The sequence below is a fragment of the Diplotaxodon limnothrissa genome, linkage group LG20 (assembly GCF_057381915.1).
Source record: "Diplotaxodon limnothrissa isolate DT_005_m linkage group LG20, D_limnothrissa_male_GT1.1, whole genome shotgun sequence".
NCBI classification, from domain to species: Eukaryota; Metazoa; Chordata; class Actinopteri; order Cichliformes; family Cichlidae; genus Diplotaxodon; species Diplotaxodon limnothrissa.
The window spans coordinates 12,652,508-12,673,098 of record NC_140615.1 but is presented as its reverse complement, the minus strand read 5'-3'; the positions used below and the strand labels follow the sequence as shown (position 1 = coordinate 12,673,098).

At 43.5% G+C, this 20,591-nt stretch overlaps 1 protein-coding gene across 2 annotated transcripts in view; it reads left to right on the top strand.

Annotated features, from left to right (window-relative positions):
• The first annotated feature begins 6,054 nt into the window (after positions 1-6,054).
• agrn (agrin) overlaps positions 6,055-20,591 on the top strand; it is a 174,209-nt gene continuing 159,672 nt past the window's right edge. Inside the window, exons 1-3 of one of the 2 annotated variants that reach the window (XM_085345367.1) lie at positions 6,055-7,603; positions 7,680-8,233; positions 12,643-12,675. In XM_085345367.1, coding sequence (XP_085201493.1) covers positions 8,068-8,233; positions 12,643-12,675 — 199 coding nt within the window. In that variant the 5' untranslated portion in view covers positions 6,055-7,603; positions 7,680-8,067. Of the gene's footprint in view, positions 8,234-12,642; positions 12,676-20,591 lie in introns of both variants that reach the window. The other variant, XM_085345366.1, reaches the window with a different exon arrangement.

Below are 20,591 nucleotides of genomic sequence, written 5' to 3'. Positions count from 1 at the left end.
AAAAACAGAATTTTCACTTTGACACAGCAGCAAATTCATTATCTGAAAATTTTTCAGCGCGACTAAAAAATTGTTTACTCGTGGAGTGATGTCAAACCGCATTTGTAACAGATTTCGCACAAGCTATTAGAGTCAACAGACAAGAGTCAGATCACATACATGTCTGTTTTAGTCATCTTGTTAAATGGAGGATGATAAATGTCAATATAATCCAGAAGAAATGTGATTAAAAATGATGAACAGAAGCCTCAGAAAGCTTGAAAAGTAATTATACACTTAAGTCTGTGTAGCCTCTCAGTCATCTGGGTCATGGTAGCCTTAAAAGCTTAAAAAGAACAGAACTGGACTTCTTCAAGTTTATGGAGACGTTTCACCAGCTGCCGTTTCTTTATTCTATTAAGACTATACAATTAAACATTCAACCCAGTGGCACCCCTCTATGAAAATAATTTAATGCAAACAAGTACAACCTTTTCTGGTAGAAACTTGAAATTTAGCTGTTACCGACAAACTTTCAATTTCAATTTAGTTCAATTCAATTTTATTTATATAGTGCCAAAACACAACAACAGTCGCCTCAAGTCACCTCATCATCTGTCCTTTATATTGTAATGTACACAATAATAATACATACAGAGAAAAACCCAACAATCATATGACCTCTATGAGCAAGCACTTTGGTGACAGTAGGAAGGGAAAAAATCCCTTTTAACAGGAAGAAACCTCCGGCAGAACCAGGTTCAGGAAAGGGCGGACATCTGCTGCGACCGGTTATGGTAAAAGAAGGAAGACAGTATAAAAGATATGCTGTGGAAGAGAGCCAGAGATGAATAACGAGTATGACTGGGTGCCGAGAGGTCTATAAACACAAATGTCCATCATTCTTTATCATAGTCCTATTAGCACCGAACCTAGATGTAAATATATGAAGCCATTGCAGTGCCCAGTGTCAAAATGTGACACCAGCAGAACGCATGCCACCAATTGGCTAGTCAATTGAATCATGACAGGGCTTCACTCACGAAAATTCAAGCTGCCATTTAAGCTGGCAACGAGGGAAATGACTCCACAGAAAAATAAAACTGTGGTCCTGGAGTCTGACAAAAAGCCAGTGAAGTAGAGGTATACCATCGCCTCGACAGCCTCCATTGTAATGTTGTGTTTGTGTCGCTTAAAAATGACGTCACAGGACTTTGAGGCGCATTAGTATAACGACCAAAATACACATTAGGTGGTACTCAATTGTAATGGAAAGTGACCTAAACTGAATGGAGTCAGGCCATGTCAGGGAGATACTAGTGGAAAAGCGCTATAAGTCTGTCTAATTTTGAAAATTTGTGTGTTATCTAACACTACTTTGCAGCTATCTGTGCCTGCGCACACATACAGCAGCTGTACAGTGTATTTATGCATCGTGCTAACCAAGTTTCCATGTTAATAACTTTGCACTCAACCCTCTTTTTCAAATGTGTTGACTTTTGGATTAAAAAAAAGGAATAATTTGTGACCATAATAATAATGGATTTATATAGCGCTTTTCAAGGCACCCAAAGCACTTTACAATACCACTATTCATTCACACACACTGGTGGAGGCAGCTACAGTTGTAGCCACAGCTGCCCTGGGGCAGACTGACAGAAGCGAGGCTGCCATATCGCGCCATCGGCCCCTCTGGCCAACACCAGTAGGCAAGTAGGGTAAAGTGTCTTGCCCAAGGACACAACGACCAGGACAGAGAGCCCAGGGATCGAACCGGTGACCTTCCGGTTACAGATGCGATTCCCAACCCCCTGAGCCACGATCACCCTAATGATGATTTGTATAAAGCGATGATAAAAACAAAAGGAATAATTTTGAGAAAACCACGGGGTAGCTAAACTAGAGGCTTTCCAATCGGGACTAAACAAACCACTGGGTGATGTTCCGGAGCCTACATGCATCTTTTATATACAGTCTCTAATTAGTGCTTCTTTTTCCCTTTACTGTGAATCACGTCCTACACGATAATACATTTAATACATTCATTGGAAGTAGTGTTGAGTTTAGGTTGTCATCATCACACTGGTGACTTAACCATCTTGTTTTCATCTCCCATCATCATCTGTCCTTTTACCTCCAACTCTTTTTCTTGATCCCCTTTTTAGTGGAGGTTAATGCCATTAGCGGTGCACAGCTGTGTGGGGCCCTGGCCTCCTCATTGCTGAATGAGCTCCGCTCAGCTTGGAGGCTTGATGACAGGGAAATCTGCAATACTGTTGGGCGGTGCAGTGAAGTCTGACTTATGATGATTGGAGTTAATACCGTAGCAAGACAATCAGCCCACCTGCTAGCATCCCTCCGCTGTCGCCCACTGGGTAAGGAAACTGGGCTTTCGTCCATCAGCTCCGGCCACGCGGCTCGATGCACATGAAGAATTCCACACTGCCCTTTAATGTCCACCTAATAACCTAAGCAACATTTGTGGCTTTGAACACATAGTTTATAGCCGAATTAGATGCATTTATGTGAAGTGCCACTCCAGTGATTTAATGCAGCGCTGAAGGAGCACATAAATACAGTACGTAATGGGAAATGGCTGTCAATAACTCCTGATTGAGCTCTGCGATGCCATTGGCTGAAATAACTCCCCATTACTGCAGATTCTAATTGTCCATAAACACATATGCACCAAAGAATAATGAAACACAAAATGACAAATAATGCAGTAAATTATCCTCGAAATGAGACACACACAAATAGTTGAGTGGGCCAGTGGACGCAGCCAATTTAAAAAAAAAAAAAAATCCTTTCTAATTTTTAACAGACTTTCTTTTCATCAACATCATTAACATGCTTATATACAATGGACAGCAGGAAAGGGTGATCTCTGATGCCATTAGTGAATGCAGCAGCTTCACTTTTGATAGCTCCTGCTTTGAAAAACGGTCAGAATCTCACTCTAATGGGATGTTGATGTATTCATCAACAGAGATGGGGTTTTTTTTTCTTTTTTTTCTACACAGCCTACCATACAAAACTGTTGCTGATGTGTTTAGTGTTAGAAATTTACACAAAGTTTTCCCCAAACACATCATTTGATAAAAGATTCAGCTGAAGACCTCATACATATTTCATGATCCGGGATAGTTGTGTGTGAGTGAGCTCTGGAAACTGTTTTCACCCGAGTCAGGCAGAGAGCACGGAAAATAAGCCTCTAATGCCATCAAAATAGTTTAAATGACTTTGTTTTATGCATTCACTTTGGAGTCAATTCATTTCTAACAAAACTGCATTTTCTGGCTCGACTCGGTGCTTAGTCACCTGTACCGCCTTTGACAAATTGCTTTCTGTAAGCCTGTGCAACAGCAGAAGTGTCGGCGATGCAGATTTGATGTTCGGTCCTTTAATTCTTCACATGACTGCTGCGTTTTGTTCTGCTTCAGACAAAGCGTGGTATGTAAGTCTTTACCTGCTCCTAACAAATTACATATAGTTAGAGTCTATGAGATGCGATCAGAAAGGGAAGAGATGCATAAAAATGTAAATCCTTCCTTGAAGGCGGCACTTCATCACCTGAAGTGCCGCCACCACCTCTGGAGGTGCGTGTCCTCCAGAGGTGCTGGAGGACACGCACCTAGCATTGTATCCTGATGCTCTTGGTGGTTTGTCTGGCCCATTTGATCCATTCCCTGAGATTTGTGATCATCCTTTAGAGAATTGGTTAAACACACTAACACCTCCCACTTCTTTCAAAGCACTTAGCCCATAGTGATAGTTTAACCTAGTGGTACTCAAAGTTTTTCAGGCCAGCTACACTTCAGAAACCAAAAAAGTTCTTTCCTTACGCCTCTGCTATGATCAATTATTAATCGTTATTAAAAATAAAAAATAAGAGCATCACGAGACGCCATCGTGTCTATTTTTCACCTGGGTTTCCACACTGCATCTGCAGTGGCTCCTCGCCCCACAGTTTGAGGATGTCTGCAGAGGTGCAAAAATATTACCATTTATGCTGTGAGCCTTAACCCCGTGGCTGTGCGGCTTCAGCGTAGCGTGTATGAGAAACAAAGATGATGCAAAAAAGACAAGAAATTTAGCCTTTTTCACTTTGATGCTTGTAAGTAAATCTCAAAAGAAACTGTCTCTTTTCTTGTCTCCCTTCAATTGAGATTTCTTTTTGGCCTTTGTGGGAAAAATTGTCATTCTGAGAGGGCCACAACTATTTTCACTTAGATCAATTATATGAGCACTGGCCAGCAAGAAGACCGGGATGCAGCCTGAGCTGCTCAGACCCACGTGCAAAAACTCAGTAAACACACACACACCTTGATGTAAGCGTAACTGTCAATCAGTTATTGAACATGACAAATCTTTCACCCTCTGCATAAAGATAATTCACACACGTGTGCATATCTGCACAGATATCAACTTTTACTTCTGCCAGACCATTAAGCAAGAGAGCAGCTCCTTCGGCTCCTTAATGGAAATTGCCATTTCAAAGCCTTCAGAGAGAGATGTTAACCTTGTGCGATACTTGTGGCATTAAAAATGGATCAAAGCAGCTGAGCTTTGATGTCAATGGAAGATTTTATTTGGGTCGTGGCATTAGAGCAAAGAGCTAGGCTGACTTCTTAGTGCCCTCTGCTGGGAGAATTTGGCATTTTACTCATGATCAAAAGACAGAAACATGGTGGGGTGCTTCTAGGTGGGTGGCGTTGCTTGTTGATGATGGATTCAGGAGAGGGTGAGGTTGGAGGGGGGTTGAACTTTTGACCCTCAGCAGGCAATTTTTTAAAAATCCAGCTCCCTCGTGTTAGAGCTTCCCCTCAAAAAGCTCGGCTTAAACCTGAGAAAGAGCAAACTGGCCAAAAATATAAAACCGACTTTGCGGGGGAAGCAAGATCACCAACCCCATGCGCGCGGTGTGTGTGTGTGTGTGTGTGTGTATGTGTGAGAGAGAGAGTTGTGTAAGTTTGTAGACTAAAAACAGACAGAGGGAGAAAGGCAGAAGGAGCTTTTTTACTATATGTATGTGTTAGTTTCTGTCAGACAGAAGAGGGAATTGTGCGGATGCACATGCACCATCAGTGTGTATGTGCCTGTGCACCCTTGTGTAAAGCGGTGAGGTGGTGGCGGTGGGGTGAGGAGCGAACTGCAAAGATGGAGATGGAGACACAGATAGAGAGAGTGAAAAAAACCCCCCATAAATAATTGATGATAGACACCGCCTTGCATCTGCCGCCTGCTGCTGTTGAGTTACTTCAAAGTAGATATTGATGCAGGGTCTTGCTAAAACACAGGATAACCACCCATCCAGTCTGAACTCATTATAGCATTTAGAAAAAACACACAGTTGTACGTTGCAGTTCAAAAGAGCAAAAATGACCTTCTGTGAAATAGAATAGCCTCAGATCATATTCATTCCTTACTTTCTTTTTAAAGAAACCCTTTCCTTGTTATCATGAAAGTCAGGGAAAAAAGATCCAAGTGGGAATCTTAATTAATTGCATATAGTTACCGTTAAATCGATGTGGAGTTTTTTCCCGGGCTTATATCTGCGCTAGCTTTGCATATTGGTGACAAGTGGGTTAGGCTGTTTGGAGAGTGTTAATACATGATTGACTTTAATGTGTTTAAGTTTTGCTCCCTCCTCCTTCCACGGGCCTATTTTCTCTCAGTTTGCCTCATTAAATCTTTGTGGAAATTCTCCAGCTCTTGTGGAAGAGACTTTCTTTTGATTACGCTATAAACAAATGGAGGAGTTGGTTGACATCTCCCAAGACTGTGGCCCTCTTTTGTTTTGCTGCTACACTGTTGCTGCCCCCCCACCTCACTCCCCCGCTTTGACAGGACTCGAGTACTACTCCCCGAAGCTTTTATTCTTGCTCATTTTCTTTTCCTTCAACCAACTAGGAGCCCTCCTCCCTTCTTGCCTTTGTTAAAGACAGCCCCTCAGCTACACTCCCCCCCCCCCCCCCCCCCCCCCCCCACATCTATCTCTCCCCCCCTCTCTCTCTTTCTCACACCATCTCTCTCGCTTACTTATTATGTGCTCATCCGTTCCGCTGACTGAGGGCTGAGAGAGGCGTGCTCAGGAAGACACTGTTTGGAAAACCAGCGACATGTCGCTGCAGTTTCATCCACAAGAAAAAAAAGAAAAGAAAGGTGGACAGAAGTGTAAGGAGTTGCTTTTCCCATGGCCAACACTCCTCCTCCCTCCCGTGTACTTCCCTCTCGCGCTGTCTGTCTGCTGACTTCTCTCATTGACTCTCTCCTGCGTGCCTCAGTTGGCTGACTGAGTGCACTGACACCGGGACCACTACCTGCTGCCTGGGGATTAAGCGCGCTATGAATACCCGGAGCCTAATTTGTTGTTTTGGCTGCCAGTGAATGTTGGATACGCACGCAGGAGAAGCTGGAGCCACAGCCTTCTGGCCAGGACTCTCGGAGCGCCTCTGGACTGAGATATCCCAGTGAAAAAGGGGACTGGATGCTTGGGCAAGCGTATAAAAGAGAGGCAGCAAACACAAGAATGAGAGACAATGCTGGACAAGTTATTTTTCTGAAAGGTAAAACAGCAGAAGCCAATTCAGCCTAATTCTTACAAGGGTCAGCGAGAGCCTTATCCTCTCATTATTTGGCTGGAATTTTTTTCACGGGCTTCTGACACAAGGAAATAATGCCCAGCAAATCCCCGCCTCGAGCGCCTCGCTTCATTCCCAACCACACGGAGGTTTTTTCTCCTTTTCTCTCTATGAGGTTTTTCATTCATAGCGTCGCTGGATTTTCTGTAGCTGCTTAGGAAGCAAACAGCTGTGGACTGACAGGTTGAGCAGGCGATCGCTCGCCTCTCTAACTTTTTCCCCTCCTCTCAGCCACTTCTTTTGACCTGCTTTTGGCCCCAGCTCTCCAGAAGGTGTAAAGGTGGGGGCAGCTGCTCTCCCCCCTCCATGCGACTCGATTGGAATAAAAGGGTATTGAACCAGCGAGGAGCGGCAGTCACGCAGGACAAGCGGGGGAGAGAAAACACAGACCATCTCCATATGGTTGAGTGAGAGGCAGCCAGCTGCCTTCTAACCATCCTCCAAATCACGCGGCGGAAGATGCAAGGTGCTCCGGTGATGATGTCAGATTTGGATGGGTTTGGTGTGCGGCGGACCGCACCGTAACCAGGCAAACAAGCTGTCCTGTGGATACAAAAAAAAGTTGTGTGCAGTTTGAAGCTGATCATCGCTGATAAGAGCACTTATGCTCCAATATTCCAGCATGCAACAGCCACAAGGAAACTTAATGAGATCTGCAGCCATCACCTCTTAGGGAAATACTTGTGATGATGTTTTCGGTGAGCGCCAGGCATTGGCATTCGTTGTAAAGGCGTTTGACAAGAGAAGAAGAAGAAGAGGGGAGCACTCCTCCTTTGCTAATTATCAATCAGGGTCACAGCAAAGAAAAGATTCCTTCTGTGGATTTATCGTCTGTCTGCTCTGGAAGTTTTTCCCCTTTGGATATCTGACAATCCAAACGCACAGATTCCTGGTTTAGGTTGTACACCTCACAAGCGCACTAAACGCACATATTCAGCTACATTAATCACCACCCAATTAAATCCACACACGTTTGCTCTGTAAGTATAAAACACACGAGAACAAACACAAGCATACTTCCACATTAGAATCCCATTAGTTTGTTTTTTGTTCCAGCGGCCACAGGAGAATGGAGGTCGTGTGGACGGGTGGGGGGCTGTAGGAGTCCCTTCAGCCTGTCCTCTTCCCCAAATGGATGTTATTACCTCTAAAAATGTGCTGCTTGGAAACCGCTGAAAGCTTCCTGCTGCAATTCTCTGACAGAAACAGTCACGGGGTCTCTGCCACGGTGCACAGCTGGAACCACAACTGAAACAGCCACCATCTATTTTTTTGTTGTTGTTGTTGTTGTTTTTTTTGTATTAAATTTCAGTTTATCTTCACCACCTGTCACCCCTAACCCACCGCCATCATTTTTTCCAACGGGTCTTTGGGCACCCCTCGCCGAGCTCCTCGTCCCGTCGTCTCCTCTACGCTGGAGGGGCGCGGGTCATTGGAGTGGAGCATGAGCGGGTGCCACTATCCCTCACCGCCGCCGCAAGAGCGGGACCGCAGGTACCAACACAAAGTGTCGCTGGTGGTGCGCTACTTCATGATCCCCTGCAACATCTGTCTGATCCTGCTGGCCACATCGACGCTGGGCTTTGCCGTCCTCCTCTTCCTCAATAATTGTACGTTTGTTAATCTGAAGCACACAACTCAACTGTCTGCACTGTACTGCTTTCCACTGTAATGTACGGGTCACTGTTTCGCAGTAGACTTGTTGCCATAAGTGCTTTGCTACAGAATTGAGCTCGGAAGGAATGATTTACTTATTTATTTTTATTATTATTTCACATACTACCTCATTTTTGCATTAAATGTCCTTGTCAGAGGAAATGCCCCCTTCAAAATCACCTTTAACTCTCATGACAGCCTTATCTGCGCTTGAAGTAGGGACATCAAGACAGCTAAAGTCACAGCCCCCCCCCCCGCGCCGACCCCCTTTGCTTGATTCGGTATCTGCCGGCCTCTAAGACTGCTCCTATCTCCCCTCCAAAGCCTTGGCATTTACTTTGAACTGCGCAGTGAAGTATTAAATGGCGATTAAATGTCTTTGGTGGATTTTTTTTTTTTTAAGTATCTTTTGGCCCAGAAAACTCTGACCGCCGTCATCTCCTCACAATGTAAAATTCTCTTCTTTTAATCCACTGAAATAAAAGCAGCTCATTAAAAGCCCAAAGCATACAACTTGTAGGGCTGATCTGATGCTCAGCCAAGCCCATGACAGATAGGGGCTGATTTTCAGATCCAATAGAAGCAGGCGCATGACCGAAATAGACGTTCACCTGCCACCTTTTTTTTTTTTTTTTTTTGCACCATCGGTAACACACGGGCAGGTTTTCCCCGCTTCAGTTTGTTAACGCAGCCTTATTCATTCTGCTCGCTCTCTCAGAGACTTGCACACTTCTATTTGCGAGTGCCCCGCCTGCGTAAATCGTGCTAAAGGTGAAATTTATTCAACTTTTCAAAGTGGGCCAATATTTATGCATGACTTGCTCCTCATAATCACCTGCAAATTATAATAAGTAAGCAAACGCGTTCAAGAAGTGCAACTGTAATAGTAATTTTAATACCGCCAAATGCGATTTAAAGTGCTATTTGAGAAACATTTTGAGGAGAAAGGCTTTTTTAATTCTCTCTGGCCTACGGTTGTGATTCCACCTGTTTCTGCTGGATTTCTCTTCTCTCTGTTATCAGGCTGGCGAATGTTCTCACATATACAAAGCAAAGACCTCGGTTGAGGATGCTTCTCCTGGCATTTGTCAAAGATTGTCTTCCTGTCATCTTTGCTGCTCGGTCCTCCTCCAACTCACGGGTGTCAGTTACCAGGATGGGGATGGCTCATTTCTAACCTCGTCGTGTTCCCAAATCAATTCAAGCCAGACAGATTCTATTAGATTTAATACAAACTCAGTTAAAGCAAGCCAATCTTCACCTCTCAGATGACCGAGTGAAAAGAAATATGCACTGGAGAAATTGATGAGCTGAAAGAGTCTCTATTATGCTGCCGAGAGCCCTTGCCATGTGGCCACAAGGACAGCTGGATGGGATTGTGATAGTGCTGGTAGTAGCGACGTGTGTGTGTATGTGTGTGTGTGATTGAAGGAAGGGTGTGTAACCTCAGATTCACAATTTCTGTTGTCGCCATATGGGGTGAAGCATGTTCGCACATACGCACACAGTTTGTAGCCCCCGCCCCTCCCAAATGCTTTTTTTCCCCCCTGCCAACGCGGACACACACTCACTTCATCATTCGGTATGACTATACATCAGCCAAAGCAAAGGGGAAGGTGACACACATGCAAAGATGTAGACACACACCTCTTCTGCACATGGCTAAATGTCACAGTCAGACACGTATTGATTTGCTGAAGATACAGGTTGAATGATGGCCGTGTTGTGACATTCACACAGGCACGGGAACTCACGCAGGCTTTGCGAGGCGCGAAGGGAGATGAAGATGGCTGATATGTTTATGGAGAGACCTTATCTTGTGCTTTCGCTATGGAAATGTGAAGAAATCGTTTAGCTTTCCCCCAGCATCTCAGCTGGCTTTGTGCTACACCACCTCTGTCGTCTTCTCTTATTCTCCGTGTGCGGTAATGCGCTTTTATTGGCGTGCGTTTGTTTCTTCTCGTTTAGACGTGCATTCAAATGCAAGACAGGAAGCAGAGTCTGCGTCTGTGCACCTTTACAGCTCTTAGCACAACTTCTTCTTCTGTATCATCCTCGTGCCAATTTCTGCTCCCCCCGTTTCATGTGTTTTCTTGAAATCCCCTCAGATAGAAATCAGCTACTGTCATGACTGACTAGGAAACAGCTTCACCAGACACTTCATTATTCACCTCTAGCACCAACCTCGCCTCTCCTCTTCGCTCTCCTCATTTTTTTCTCTTGCTCGCTCGCTGGCACACACACACACACACACACACACACACTTTCGCATTCTCCCCTGAAGCCCCGGCTGTTGACAAGCAATTTTAAGTGAGCCTAAATTTAAAACTCAGCTGTGTCTCGGGATGCCGACGTGGATCGCAGAAGTCCTGATAAAAGGCTTCGGCGGATCGGTTGACATGGGCCCCGGAAAAATGTGTTAGCAGGGTAATTGATGTGATGTGTTTTATCTTCCTCATTATCCTTCACAGTGCAGAGGCATTGGAGACATGGCTGGGTGGTTGCACAGCCGTGTGTGTTGCTGTGTTTGTTCAGCACAGGCAGCTCTGACAACTCACTGGGGCTTTGCTTAGTGAGTCAGACAGTTGAGTTGACTGCTGGAGTGCAGATGGTGGTTCATTTGGGTTGTGCTTGGACCGCCAGTACTTGGCCAGTCTTTGACCAGTGTATCATAATGCTCTTCGAGGAAAACACTAAGTTTTTTAAGGCAAAGATCGCTACTAATGGTACTAATGGTGGTAATGACCTGTAGTGTTTCTGGTGCGCACACTTTACTCGGGCTCTCCGCTTAGCTAAATACATGTTTTGTTGACACATTCTGGTCATTTTTTACTTTTATCCTTTCATAAGTCTGAAAATAAGACGCCATTTGTGGTGAATTTACTAATGAACAATCTCCATCTATCATATTTTGGAAGTTGAGTTGCTGCAGACTAACTAGCTCCAGTCCTTCCTGTCTGGCCATCCACGATGTCTCTAGTTTAGTGGTTGTAGTGATGAAATCTGGGCACACACCACCTAGAACCTGCGGCAGGCGGAGAACAGAACAGCTGCTGTCCAAGACGGTGGATTTGAATGTGCTCCACAGGATGAGGGCCTCAATGAATAGGCAGCTGATTGTGCTACTTTACTTATTATTATTATATTTAATAATTGTTTTAAGAAAGAGCATGTCTGCTTCCTTCTGTATACGTGTGCACGCGTAGCTCAGGACTGATCCTGTGTTATTTTTAATTGACATAGTATAACTCTGCAGGACGTGTGTTTACTTCACTTGTACCATATGTGTGTGCTGCCTGTATACTTGATTGTCCTCCGTTCACCACTTAAATGATCAGATGTTTAATCAGTTAGTCAAGCCACAGAAAATTAATCTACCCCAGCATGAATAGGCCATTGTTTTGCAAGAAAACTTTTTTTCCCTGGTTATAGCCACTAAAATCAGGAAATTGGCTGTTTAACATTGGAAATTGCACATTTTGGGCTTGCAGACTGAACATCTCCTAAGGCTTTGGGAAATTGCTTTTTTCACTCCTTTTTTATTTTGGCTCCTAAACAAATTGATCATCTAATTGAAAAATAATCATGAGATTAAGCAACAATGTAATAACAATTGTTAGTTTTAGCCGTGTTTCAGTTTTTAACAATAGCCCCTGTTTTTCCTGTCAAGTAATGTGGAACCAACCTCCATCAATCTTCATTATATATAAGGGTTTGTAATCAGTGCAAACGGCCTGGTCAAGTTTGCACTCATTTGCAAAGGATTCAGGTTACCTGAGAGTTTTTTCCCCCTGTGAGTGATTTTCCACACTCAGTCATTTGACACCGCAGGTCTTGTTTTATGGTTCCCATGAAACGACGAGCCTTATGTCATGGTCTGCTGGGTTTTGACCAGGACAACGGTATGATGTCATTTGATGAATTAAGGGAAAACATTCTGATTTATTATGCATATAGCTGCATGAGGGCTGGTGGGGGTCCGAGGTACACTATGACATCAGTATTGTGTAATTTCACATCTTGTCTCATACTTTTGAATCTGAAACAATAACAGACGTCTGCCTTCTCAACTCTCATGTGCTCTAATATCAAAAGTCATGCAGCGGGGTTCAGATCAGATAGACCATAGATGTAATGAATGACAATGATGATAGCGCTATCGCTGAAATGTACTTGTGTCGATTAGCTCAGCTGGATTCCTGTAGGACCCAGTCATTGCATTAGAATGTGTTAGATGAAAACGCCAAGCCCTGTCTCTTCTTTTTTTTGTAGCAACTCAATTTACTCCCTTTACTCCTGGGAAGTCGCTGAATCTCCCCAAAACTAAAAACCTATTTCTCTCTTTCTCTTTTATCTTTTTCAGACAACCCACTTCACTTCGCACCGACTGTTGATGGTAAGTCCTCAGTGGTTTCTCGCCGCTCGCCTTCATTGACCGCTGGGTTTCTGGGGGGTGCCTGGGAATAATGACCGCAGACAGCAGATCCCTGCCTTTGAAGTGGGCAGCCGTCTGTGCCGCTTTGCCAGTTTTGGCTGCCCCGCTTTTTGTCTCTGCACTGTTGGTATGGCAGGCACGTGGCCAGGCCTGCTCTGTGCTTTGATGTAAGGAGGATCTTTTGATGACTTGATTTGATCTGCTCTGCATGGCCACTTGGGCTGACGTTCAATACCTGTTACCAAAGCGCCATTCACATCTTTCTGATAAGGTCTAATAGGATGTACCCCTCCCTTTGCCGTGAGTAACGGAAGCTCTGCGCCGCACCATTTCCTCACCTTGTTATCCATATGTTCTCATCCAGCACATTTCTGGAATGAGTACAATATTTTTCAGTTGTTCCTAGTGCAGTAACATGAGCCATTAATTAAAAAAAGCAACAATTTAGTTCCAAAACAGTAGATCTCGGCACACTTTAATTGGAGAAAAACAGCTGGTTTTCGAGCTTCTATCATGAATATTTATCAGAGGCAGCACAGTGAGATAGTGTTTGATAGACTTTGATGTTTTTTGGGGGGGTTTGCTACACTGACAGATAGCCAGGGATGGACTCCTACTAGTTCTGAAGGTGTTGTATCATCCCGCTTGTGTGCAGGCTACAAAGCCGGAGGTTTTGAAGAGAGAAAACACGAAGAGAAAAGGTTTCTAATGATCCCAAGGCTGGCTGATGCCGGGGACAAAAGGCCACAGTATGGGTTTGCTGAAACTGTTTCTGATAATTGCTCAATCACTCGCCCCATAGGCCGGCTTGTTTGGAAAAGCAGTTTGTGAAAGATGTCAGCTTAAAAAAAAATGCGTCAAATAAGAGGTGGTTTGTGATGAATGTAATTGTGAACAGCCTATTGTAGGGACAATAGGGTGCTCACTGTCAGTCCAAAATGGTTTCAACAAATAATTGTGCTTGATTGAAGCATTTCTCAACTCTGCCTCACCTCAGCACCTAAGGAGTACATGCGCTGTGTAGTTTTCTTTTTTTTTTTATTCATCTTTTGTGCCTCATCACAAAACACTGGAGATTCAATTGCAGTCGGCACAGCTTACAGCAGCTATTTGTTTTTGTTTTAATGACAGACGAAATTGACTTGACAAATGATTATATCTTACAGAGAGGACTCTATTTGTCTGCTTTTCAAGCAAATATTGCCATAAAATTTGGCTCGCCGCTGGGAAAATGAGAAATAGTATGCAGGCACCGAAACAGCCCATTTCTGTCCTCCATTGAATTTTCCCGTACAAAAGAAATAACGCCCTCCTTATCGATCGGGTCAGTCATTTCCCATGTATTAAAGTTTTTGCTGTCTGAAGGGCACAGTTTGTTTCTGCACTAGTCAACCGTTTAAAAGCTGCTTCTAGCCCTTAATTACATTTCCAATAGTTCTGTAGGCTTTCCATCAGCAGCCTATGCTGTTTTAATATGCCAAGCAAAACAAAAAGCAAAGTTTCCAATCAGCAGGGTAAGTCTGCCCTGTGGGACCCAGTTTCTCTGGGTCATTTAACGCTGAAGAGATTAGCGAGACAATTAGAGTTGGCCCAAATACAGCAGTAGGCCACTTTTTGGAGACGTATGGTTTTAGTAGCAGTGGAGGGGTGATTTAAAAGATGCTGCAAACCAGCAGAGGGCTAATATAGCTCTGCCATTAGTCAAATCAGCTCCAAAAGGAACAAAGCTTGTTCTACTGAACTTGTCCTCGATGCCAAGGACGCTCACTCCGCCGCTCTCTCCAGTACTTAATTACAGGAAATCACAGAAAAGATACCAAGGAGCCTGCATTTTTAAACAGCCTAGTTTGTCTCTGAAAAGCCGTTTATGAGACGACCTTATTAGCGAGAGGAGATTCTGCAGAAAGTAAAGGAATTTGTTCTGCAAATTAGAGCGAGAGAATCTTGGGAGCTTACTGGGGGGGGAAAAATGCGGGTTCGGCACAACATAAGCAAAGCTCTCACGTGATATTTATGGCGTGCGCCACCCGCAAATAGCTGATGAGTCCTCCCCAATGAATGGCCTATAATCACCAGTCAAAAAAAGTGACAAAAGTCACAAAGCAGCCTTTAATTAGGCTCTTTCTTTGAAAGCTCAACGCAGCAGTTGCTCAGCTCTGGCCATACTCATTATTGCCTGTCGTCTCCTGATAATAAGACAGTTGTTGCGTGTTTGGCCAAAGCTAAAAAGCTCATAGAATTTGCAGCTTGAGGGATTAATACTGGACTTTGGAAATTAGGGTTGAATGAGAGAAATTCTTGACGAATGAGGCGCTTGCCTCCCAGCTGTTAGCAACCACATGCAGAGAAAACAGAAAATGCTCATCCGCTTGTTAAGGACATGCAAAGGAGACACTGGTAATAATACATGTAGTCTCTGTTAAGACTTATGAAGGTTTTTTTTTAAGTTATGCCACTTGAACAAAATAGACTGTGTGTCAGAATGAGTGTTTCTCTGGAGATGTACCCTTCGTTTCCTCCTATTACAAGCTTAGGTAGCTGAACAAGGACCAAACAAGATTCAAAATAGGCCAGACCATCACTATAAAGGAAGTGTAATGGGAGAGTCGAGCCGCAGACAGTTCAGAGGTCTCCTGTGACTGCAGCCGTGTTCAGCACCGCCTGCCTGGAAAGAGCCCATTCGCTGTGAATCTTCCATTTCACATTTGTCACTGACAGCTCTCTCCAGAGGATGCTCCTCACTGACAGTCAAAATAAACTCCTGGGCTGAAACGTGATTTGATCTAAGACGGTGGGACGCTTGTTAAAAAAAAGTGCCGGCGGGCTCACTTAGACTTTGTGAACACTACCCAGAACTGACACAACTGCTTTTCGGCTCTGCGAGAACAGTACAGTAACCAAGGGCTCCACACCCATTACCCCCTCAGACACACACACGACCCTCCTGTAATTTATTCTGGGAGCCTTTCCCTGTGTTCTTGACAGTAAGCCTGACTCAGAGAGAGGCAGAATTAATTATGACTCCTCGGCCTATCTTAATTAAATCTTTTCACATCACAGATTTTACACAACAGAGGCAAAGTATCTACCTCATCTTTTAGCCAGGGCGGGGCTGCCGGCTGAGAAAGTCTCACATCAAGATATCAAAGGTACACCGTAAAGTTGCCTCTCTAGGATTATAATTTAACAGAAGAGTTGTCATGTCCGGCTTTTAACAGGGCGCAGCTTGTTAGCTCGCTGTTGTTGAGGCTGCTGGGGAAAGCAAGCAGCCTTGACTTTATCTGCGGGAAGTTTGTTGCCCTTTAAAAGTACACAGACATCTCAAACTGCACAGCTGAACTCTGTAGCCTCGCTTCGGCCCACCCTGCTTCATGTCAGCAGGACTCAATAGATGCTTATGTGAGCAACAAGCAAGCAGAATATATTTTTTGATAAACGCAGGTGAAAGACATCAGAATTAGCCGAATATCCTAAAACCCCCGCATCTAACCATTCATCATTGACAGCCTTCCCACACAGACCCGCCTCGACTCACCTCGGCTTCCCAGTATCGATCGACCAAGATGGGCTAGAAGCAGCCGTCCAAAGAGAGAAAAACAAAAATATTAGCCAGAGAGGCGAGAAATGAGTGGGCTGAAGCGGTAAAGCGCGGCACTATTTTCTTTTGATTTCCTATGACACAGAGTAATTGTTGACACAGTTAGTGATGCTGGCATTCTTTGATATGTCCCCCAGCTGTTGGAGCAAACCTCACCGATTGTTGATGCAGGTTAGTCAGGGACCTTGGACCTTGTGAGGATCAGCAGTTCTTTGATGTGGATGTACATCACACTGAGCTATCTTTGGCTGTGATCTGAAAGCTTGTCAGCAAGCATCCCTGAAAGTCATGTCTGATTTAGAGGTTTCGATCTCTGATGGCTGCTCTGATTGTTGGAAAATAAATAGTAAAGGAAAGGATTAAATACAAAAGTATTCATGCCATATGTTCATCCAGTGTTTTCTTTTTTCTTTTTTTAAATGCACTCTTTGGCGCATGTAGCAATACAACTTAACACAGTTGTGGCAGCTTTCTTTGTTTTGCTCCAGAAGTCACGCGTTTAAAATTCATCCAAACTATGCAGGCTTGAATTTGCTTATTATTTTCCCCATTCTTTACGATGAAGTAGGAGATTTAAAAATCAGGCAGTAAAAGAGCAAACAAAACACATTTCCATTCTTCTCAGTCTCCAAAATGAAATCGAAGGAGTGACATTAGCAGGATAAACAAAACCTCATTGACTGTAAGAATCCATTGCAGCTAATTAATAGTTTCAAGCAGCTTATCGAAGCCCTTATCACTCAGCGTGGCAGTGCAGAGGGATGCTGAAAGCCCACCCTTCCCCAGCTCCGTGTCATATTTTGAAAGTAATTAGCATGCAGAATTGGCTAATGTCACTTTAAATGAGCTCTCCATGTTGGTCGCATGTTGACGGCGAACGTGGCTATTCAGCGGCAGTGAAAGGCCGCGCTGCTCGCTCGGTCTCATTAACACAGCAGCAAGTTATTTTAAATCGGGACGCAGTCAACGCTCCACTTTAAGCTGTGATGGGCAGGCGCTAATTTAATTGTTGGGTGGCAGTGTCAGAAAATAACCACATTGGTAAGTGTAACCAATGCGACAAATTTCATTGTCAGGTTGTTAATTAGAGGAAAATAAGTGGCCCGGCACGTCGATGTGTTCTAGAGCAATATTGCACAGTGATATCCTGCTATTAGCGGAGTCCTGCATCGCAATCAGCGTTTCCCTTATTAAGAAGTGCACCGTTTGCACAGATACTGTATGTCTTAGTTTCCTGCAGAAGCTGTGTTTGCTGTGAGAGCCAGACATCTGCAGTTCACTGCTCGCTTTCTCTCTCTCTTGTTCTGTCAGACACACACACGCACAAACACACACACACACACACACACACACACACACACACACACACACTCTTACTCTCTCCTGAACATTTCACCCTGTGCTTCTTGTTTTTCTTCACTCAGCCAGAAACATTGTTTACAGATTGCAGTTGAACTTCAGGATGTGTGCATGAACACACATGCACTCCATACACACACACACACACACACACACACACACACACACACACACACACACACACACACACACATTACAGAACCCCTAAGATCTGATTTTACACTTTGTATCAGCTTTTATCTGAGTGTTTGTGTATGTGCCATGGGAATGCCAGCGTGTGTGCGCTCTTCCTGTGTCTTGAGTTTGCATTTTGAGTTTGTTGTGCGTCTGTTCCTTGGGGGCTCGTACACAGGGAGGGCTGGAAACTATCCATTGTGAACATCCCACCCCCCGTGTGACCCTGAAACACAAACGCGTGATGACAAACACTAGCTCACACCTACACATGGTTTTAAAATGTGGTGAACTGAACAACAATCTCATATTGTAAGTAAAAGTGTTGGTAGTTTGTTTACCTTCTGTGTAAGTAGATTTATTGAAAGGTCACACAAACAGCGGGTTGCTCTTTGCCTACATTTGTTGTCATCACTGCTTTTCATTTGACGTCCTGGCCTGGAACCCTTGACATCAACCAGATTGCGTGTGTGTTAGTGTGTGTGTGTTGAATGCATGTGTTCTGCTCTACTGGATACAATTACAACACATTGACGCATGAGCCAGCAACATGTCACTGACACCATTTTACGCACTGCAATTTTTTTTCACAGTACACAGCCAAACACGCACACAGAAGTGGGAATTTCATCTAGGTGTGTGTGTGTGTGTGTGTGTGTTGGAGGCTCTGTACAGCATGTTGATCGCTGCCCTCTCAGTGAGCTTTAATAAGATTTATGATAGCAGGGAGTGCGACAGAGGGAAGAAGATATTGAGACAGAGAGAGAAACAAAGAGAAAAAGACTAAATCACTTGAATCATTTTAATGCTACTGTTCAGTTCTTTCTCATTGTGTGGAGAAAATCATGGGTACACACACACACACACACACACACACACACACACACACACACACACAAATGCTGTAGCAGGGGAGTAAATGAAGGCGACATATTATACTGCATGTTATATTCTGACATTGCAGCCAGAGGCAGGGCAGTGGGTAAAAATAGAAGAGAATAAAACATTTCAGTGTTTACCCTCTTGTTAAAGTTTAAAATAGCATTTATATGCATTTATAGAGGATTTATGCATCTCATATGTATTTATACATGTATGCTTTGAGAATGCTAAATTGGGATGGCTGGATTTGCCCTTCGCTGGTCGCATAGAGCCTACAACATCTTGTACGAGGCAAGAATAATAACAAAGCTGACTTTTGAGGGGTATTTACATTTGTATGGTTGCATGAGTCAGACATAAAAGTCTTTGCATACAACTTTCATTTACTGGACGTTATTTTGCACGTGAGCCACGTTTTTGAATGAAAAACATTTTTCCCTAATGAACTGCCTACTCAGAACTTTGCAGCGTTGCTCAGGGCTGAACACAAAGCTCCACGTAAATGACATTGATGGATGATACCGCATATTAAATGCGTAATATAAATTAAATTTGTTGCATCGACATCTTAAGATAGCATTGTGATGGATTTCAGATTTAATGGTATGTCTCTTGCACAAAAAACAGCCAATTGTAGATGATTCTACAACTTGAAAGTTGAAAAATCAACGATATTAGCAACCATGCTTTCACATTTTTAGATATCAAATAGCTTCTGTGCTTTATAGGCAGCAAGTCACAATGAATCTAGTGAGGAATTTTACTGCCATGCTTGGAGTTTCATACGATCAACAGAGTCATAAATTGCAGACCTGAGCATGAAGATTAAATACACATGTATGGAAACGTGGAAAAGTGTCTATATATATGTTGGGTCAGCCCATGTTAGAGGCAAATTCATTTCCTCCAGACTTTGTTTGTATTTTTGAAAAATTATTTTCTATACATTAAAATAATTACATTACCTCACCCTGTTTCTTAGCCATACACCTATGTGTCAGCACAAAGAAGCCCAAATAAAGTGTGCTTTGTGTTCTGACAACTTCACATTCGCCCACTGGTGCATTTCCATAACCAGAGAGAGAAAGAAAGAAAAAAGAAGTAGAACAAAGAATTGTGGATAATTTGAACACTTTAGCTGTTGTGTTTAGTCTTCGAACGAAAGAAAGATTGAAGTTATCTGTGTTTGCTGATTATAGTGAATGAGCATGTAAGCCTCGGAATGTGTAATTTGTTTATTTGAATAGGTTTTATGTTGGGCGAACAGTCATATTTCTGCACTCACGCGCTGTGACGAGCACGGAAAAACAGAAAGTTCTTTGAAAAATGTCAGAGGTTTCCAATAATAACCAACAGGCGTGCTGGTGTGTGTCTGTATGTCTGCACTCATTCAGTTTTGCTTGTTTATCCACTAGAGTTTCATGCACCCTAGTGCTCTCTGTAACTCCATAATTAGGGGTTGTTGTCACTAAAGGCAAACACTGTCTGTGTATGTGTGTTTGCGACCGTGTGTGCTGTGTGTGCTATTTGAGCTTGAGGACATTGCTTCATTTGCAGTAAATGGATGGTTGCCCCGACTCCATTTAAGGTCAGAATTAAGTGTTGTGCAGAAGAAGAAAAAAAGAAGATCTTAAACATATATTGAGACTCAAAAAACTTTTTCCCTATTAAAATGTGAAGCGGGTGGTAAACTAGTGGTTTTTAAAGAGGGGATTTAACTAATTTTTCTCATTGGCTGATAGTTGTACTCTAAGACTGTATACAGAAATGGACACAGACTCACAAGTGACCATATTTGGATGAGAGGGTGCAGTTATTAGCTGGTGCTAGCAAGTTTAGTCACACAGATTAATGTCAGATTAAA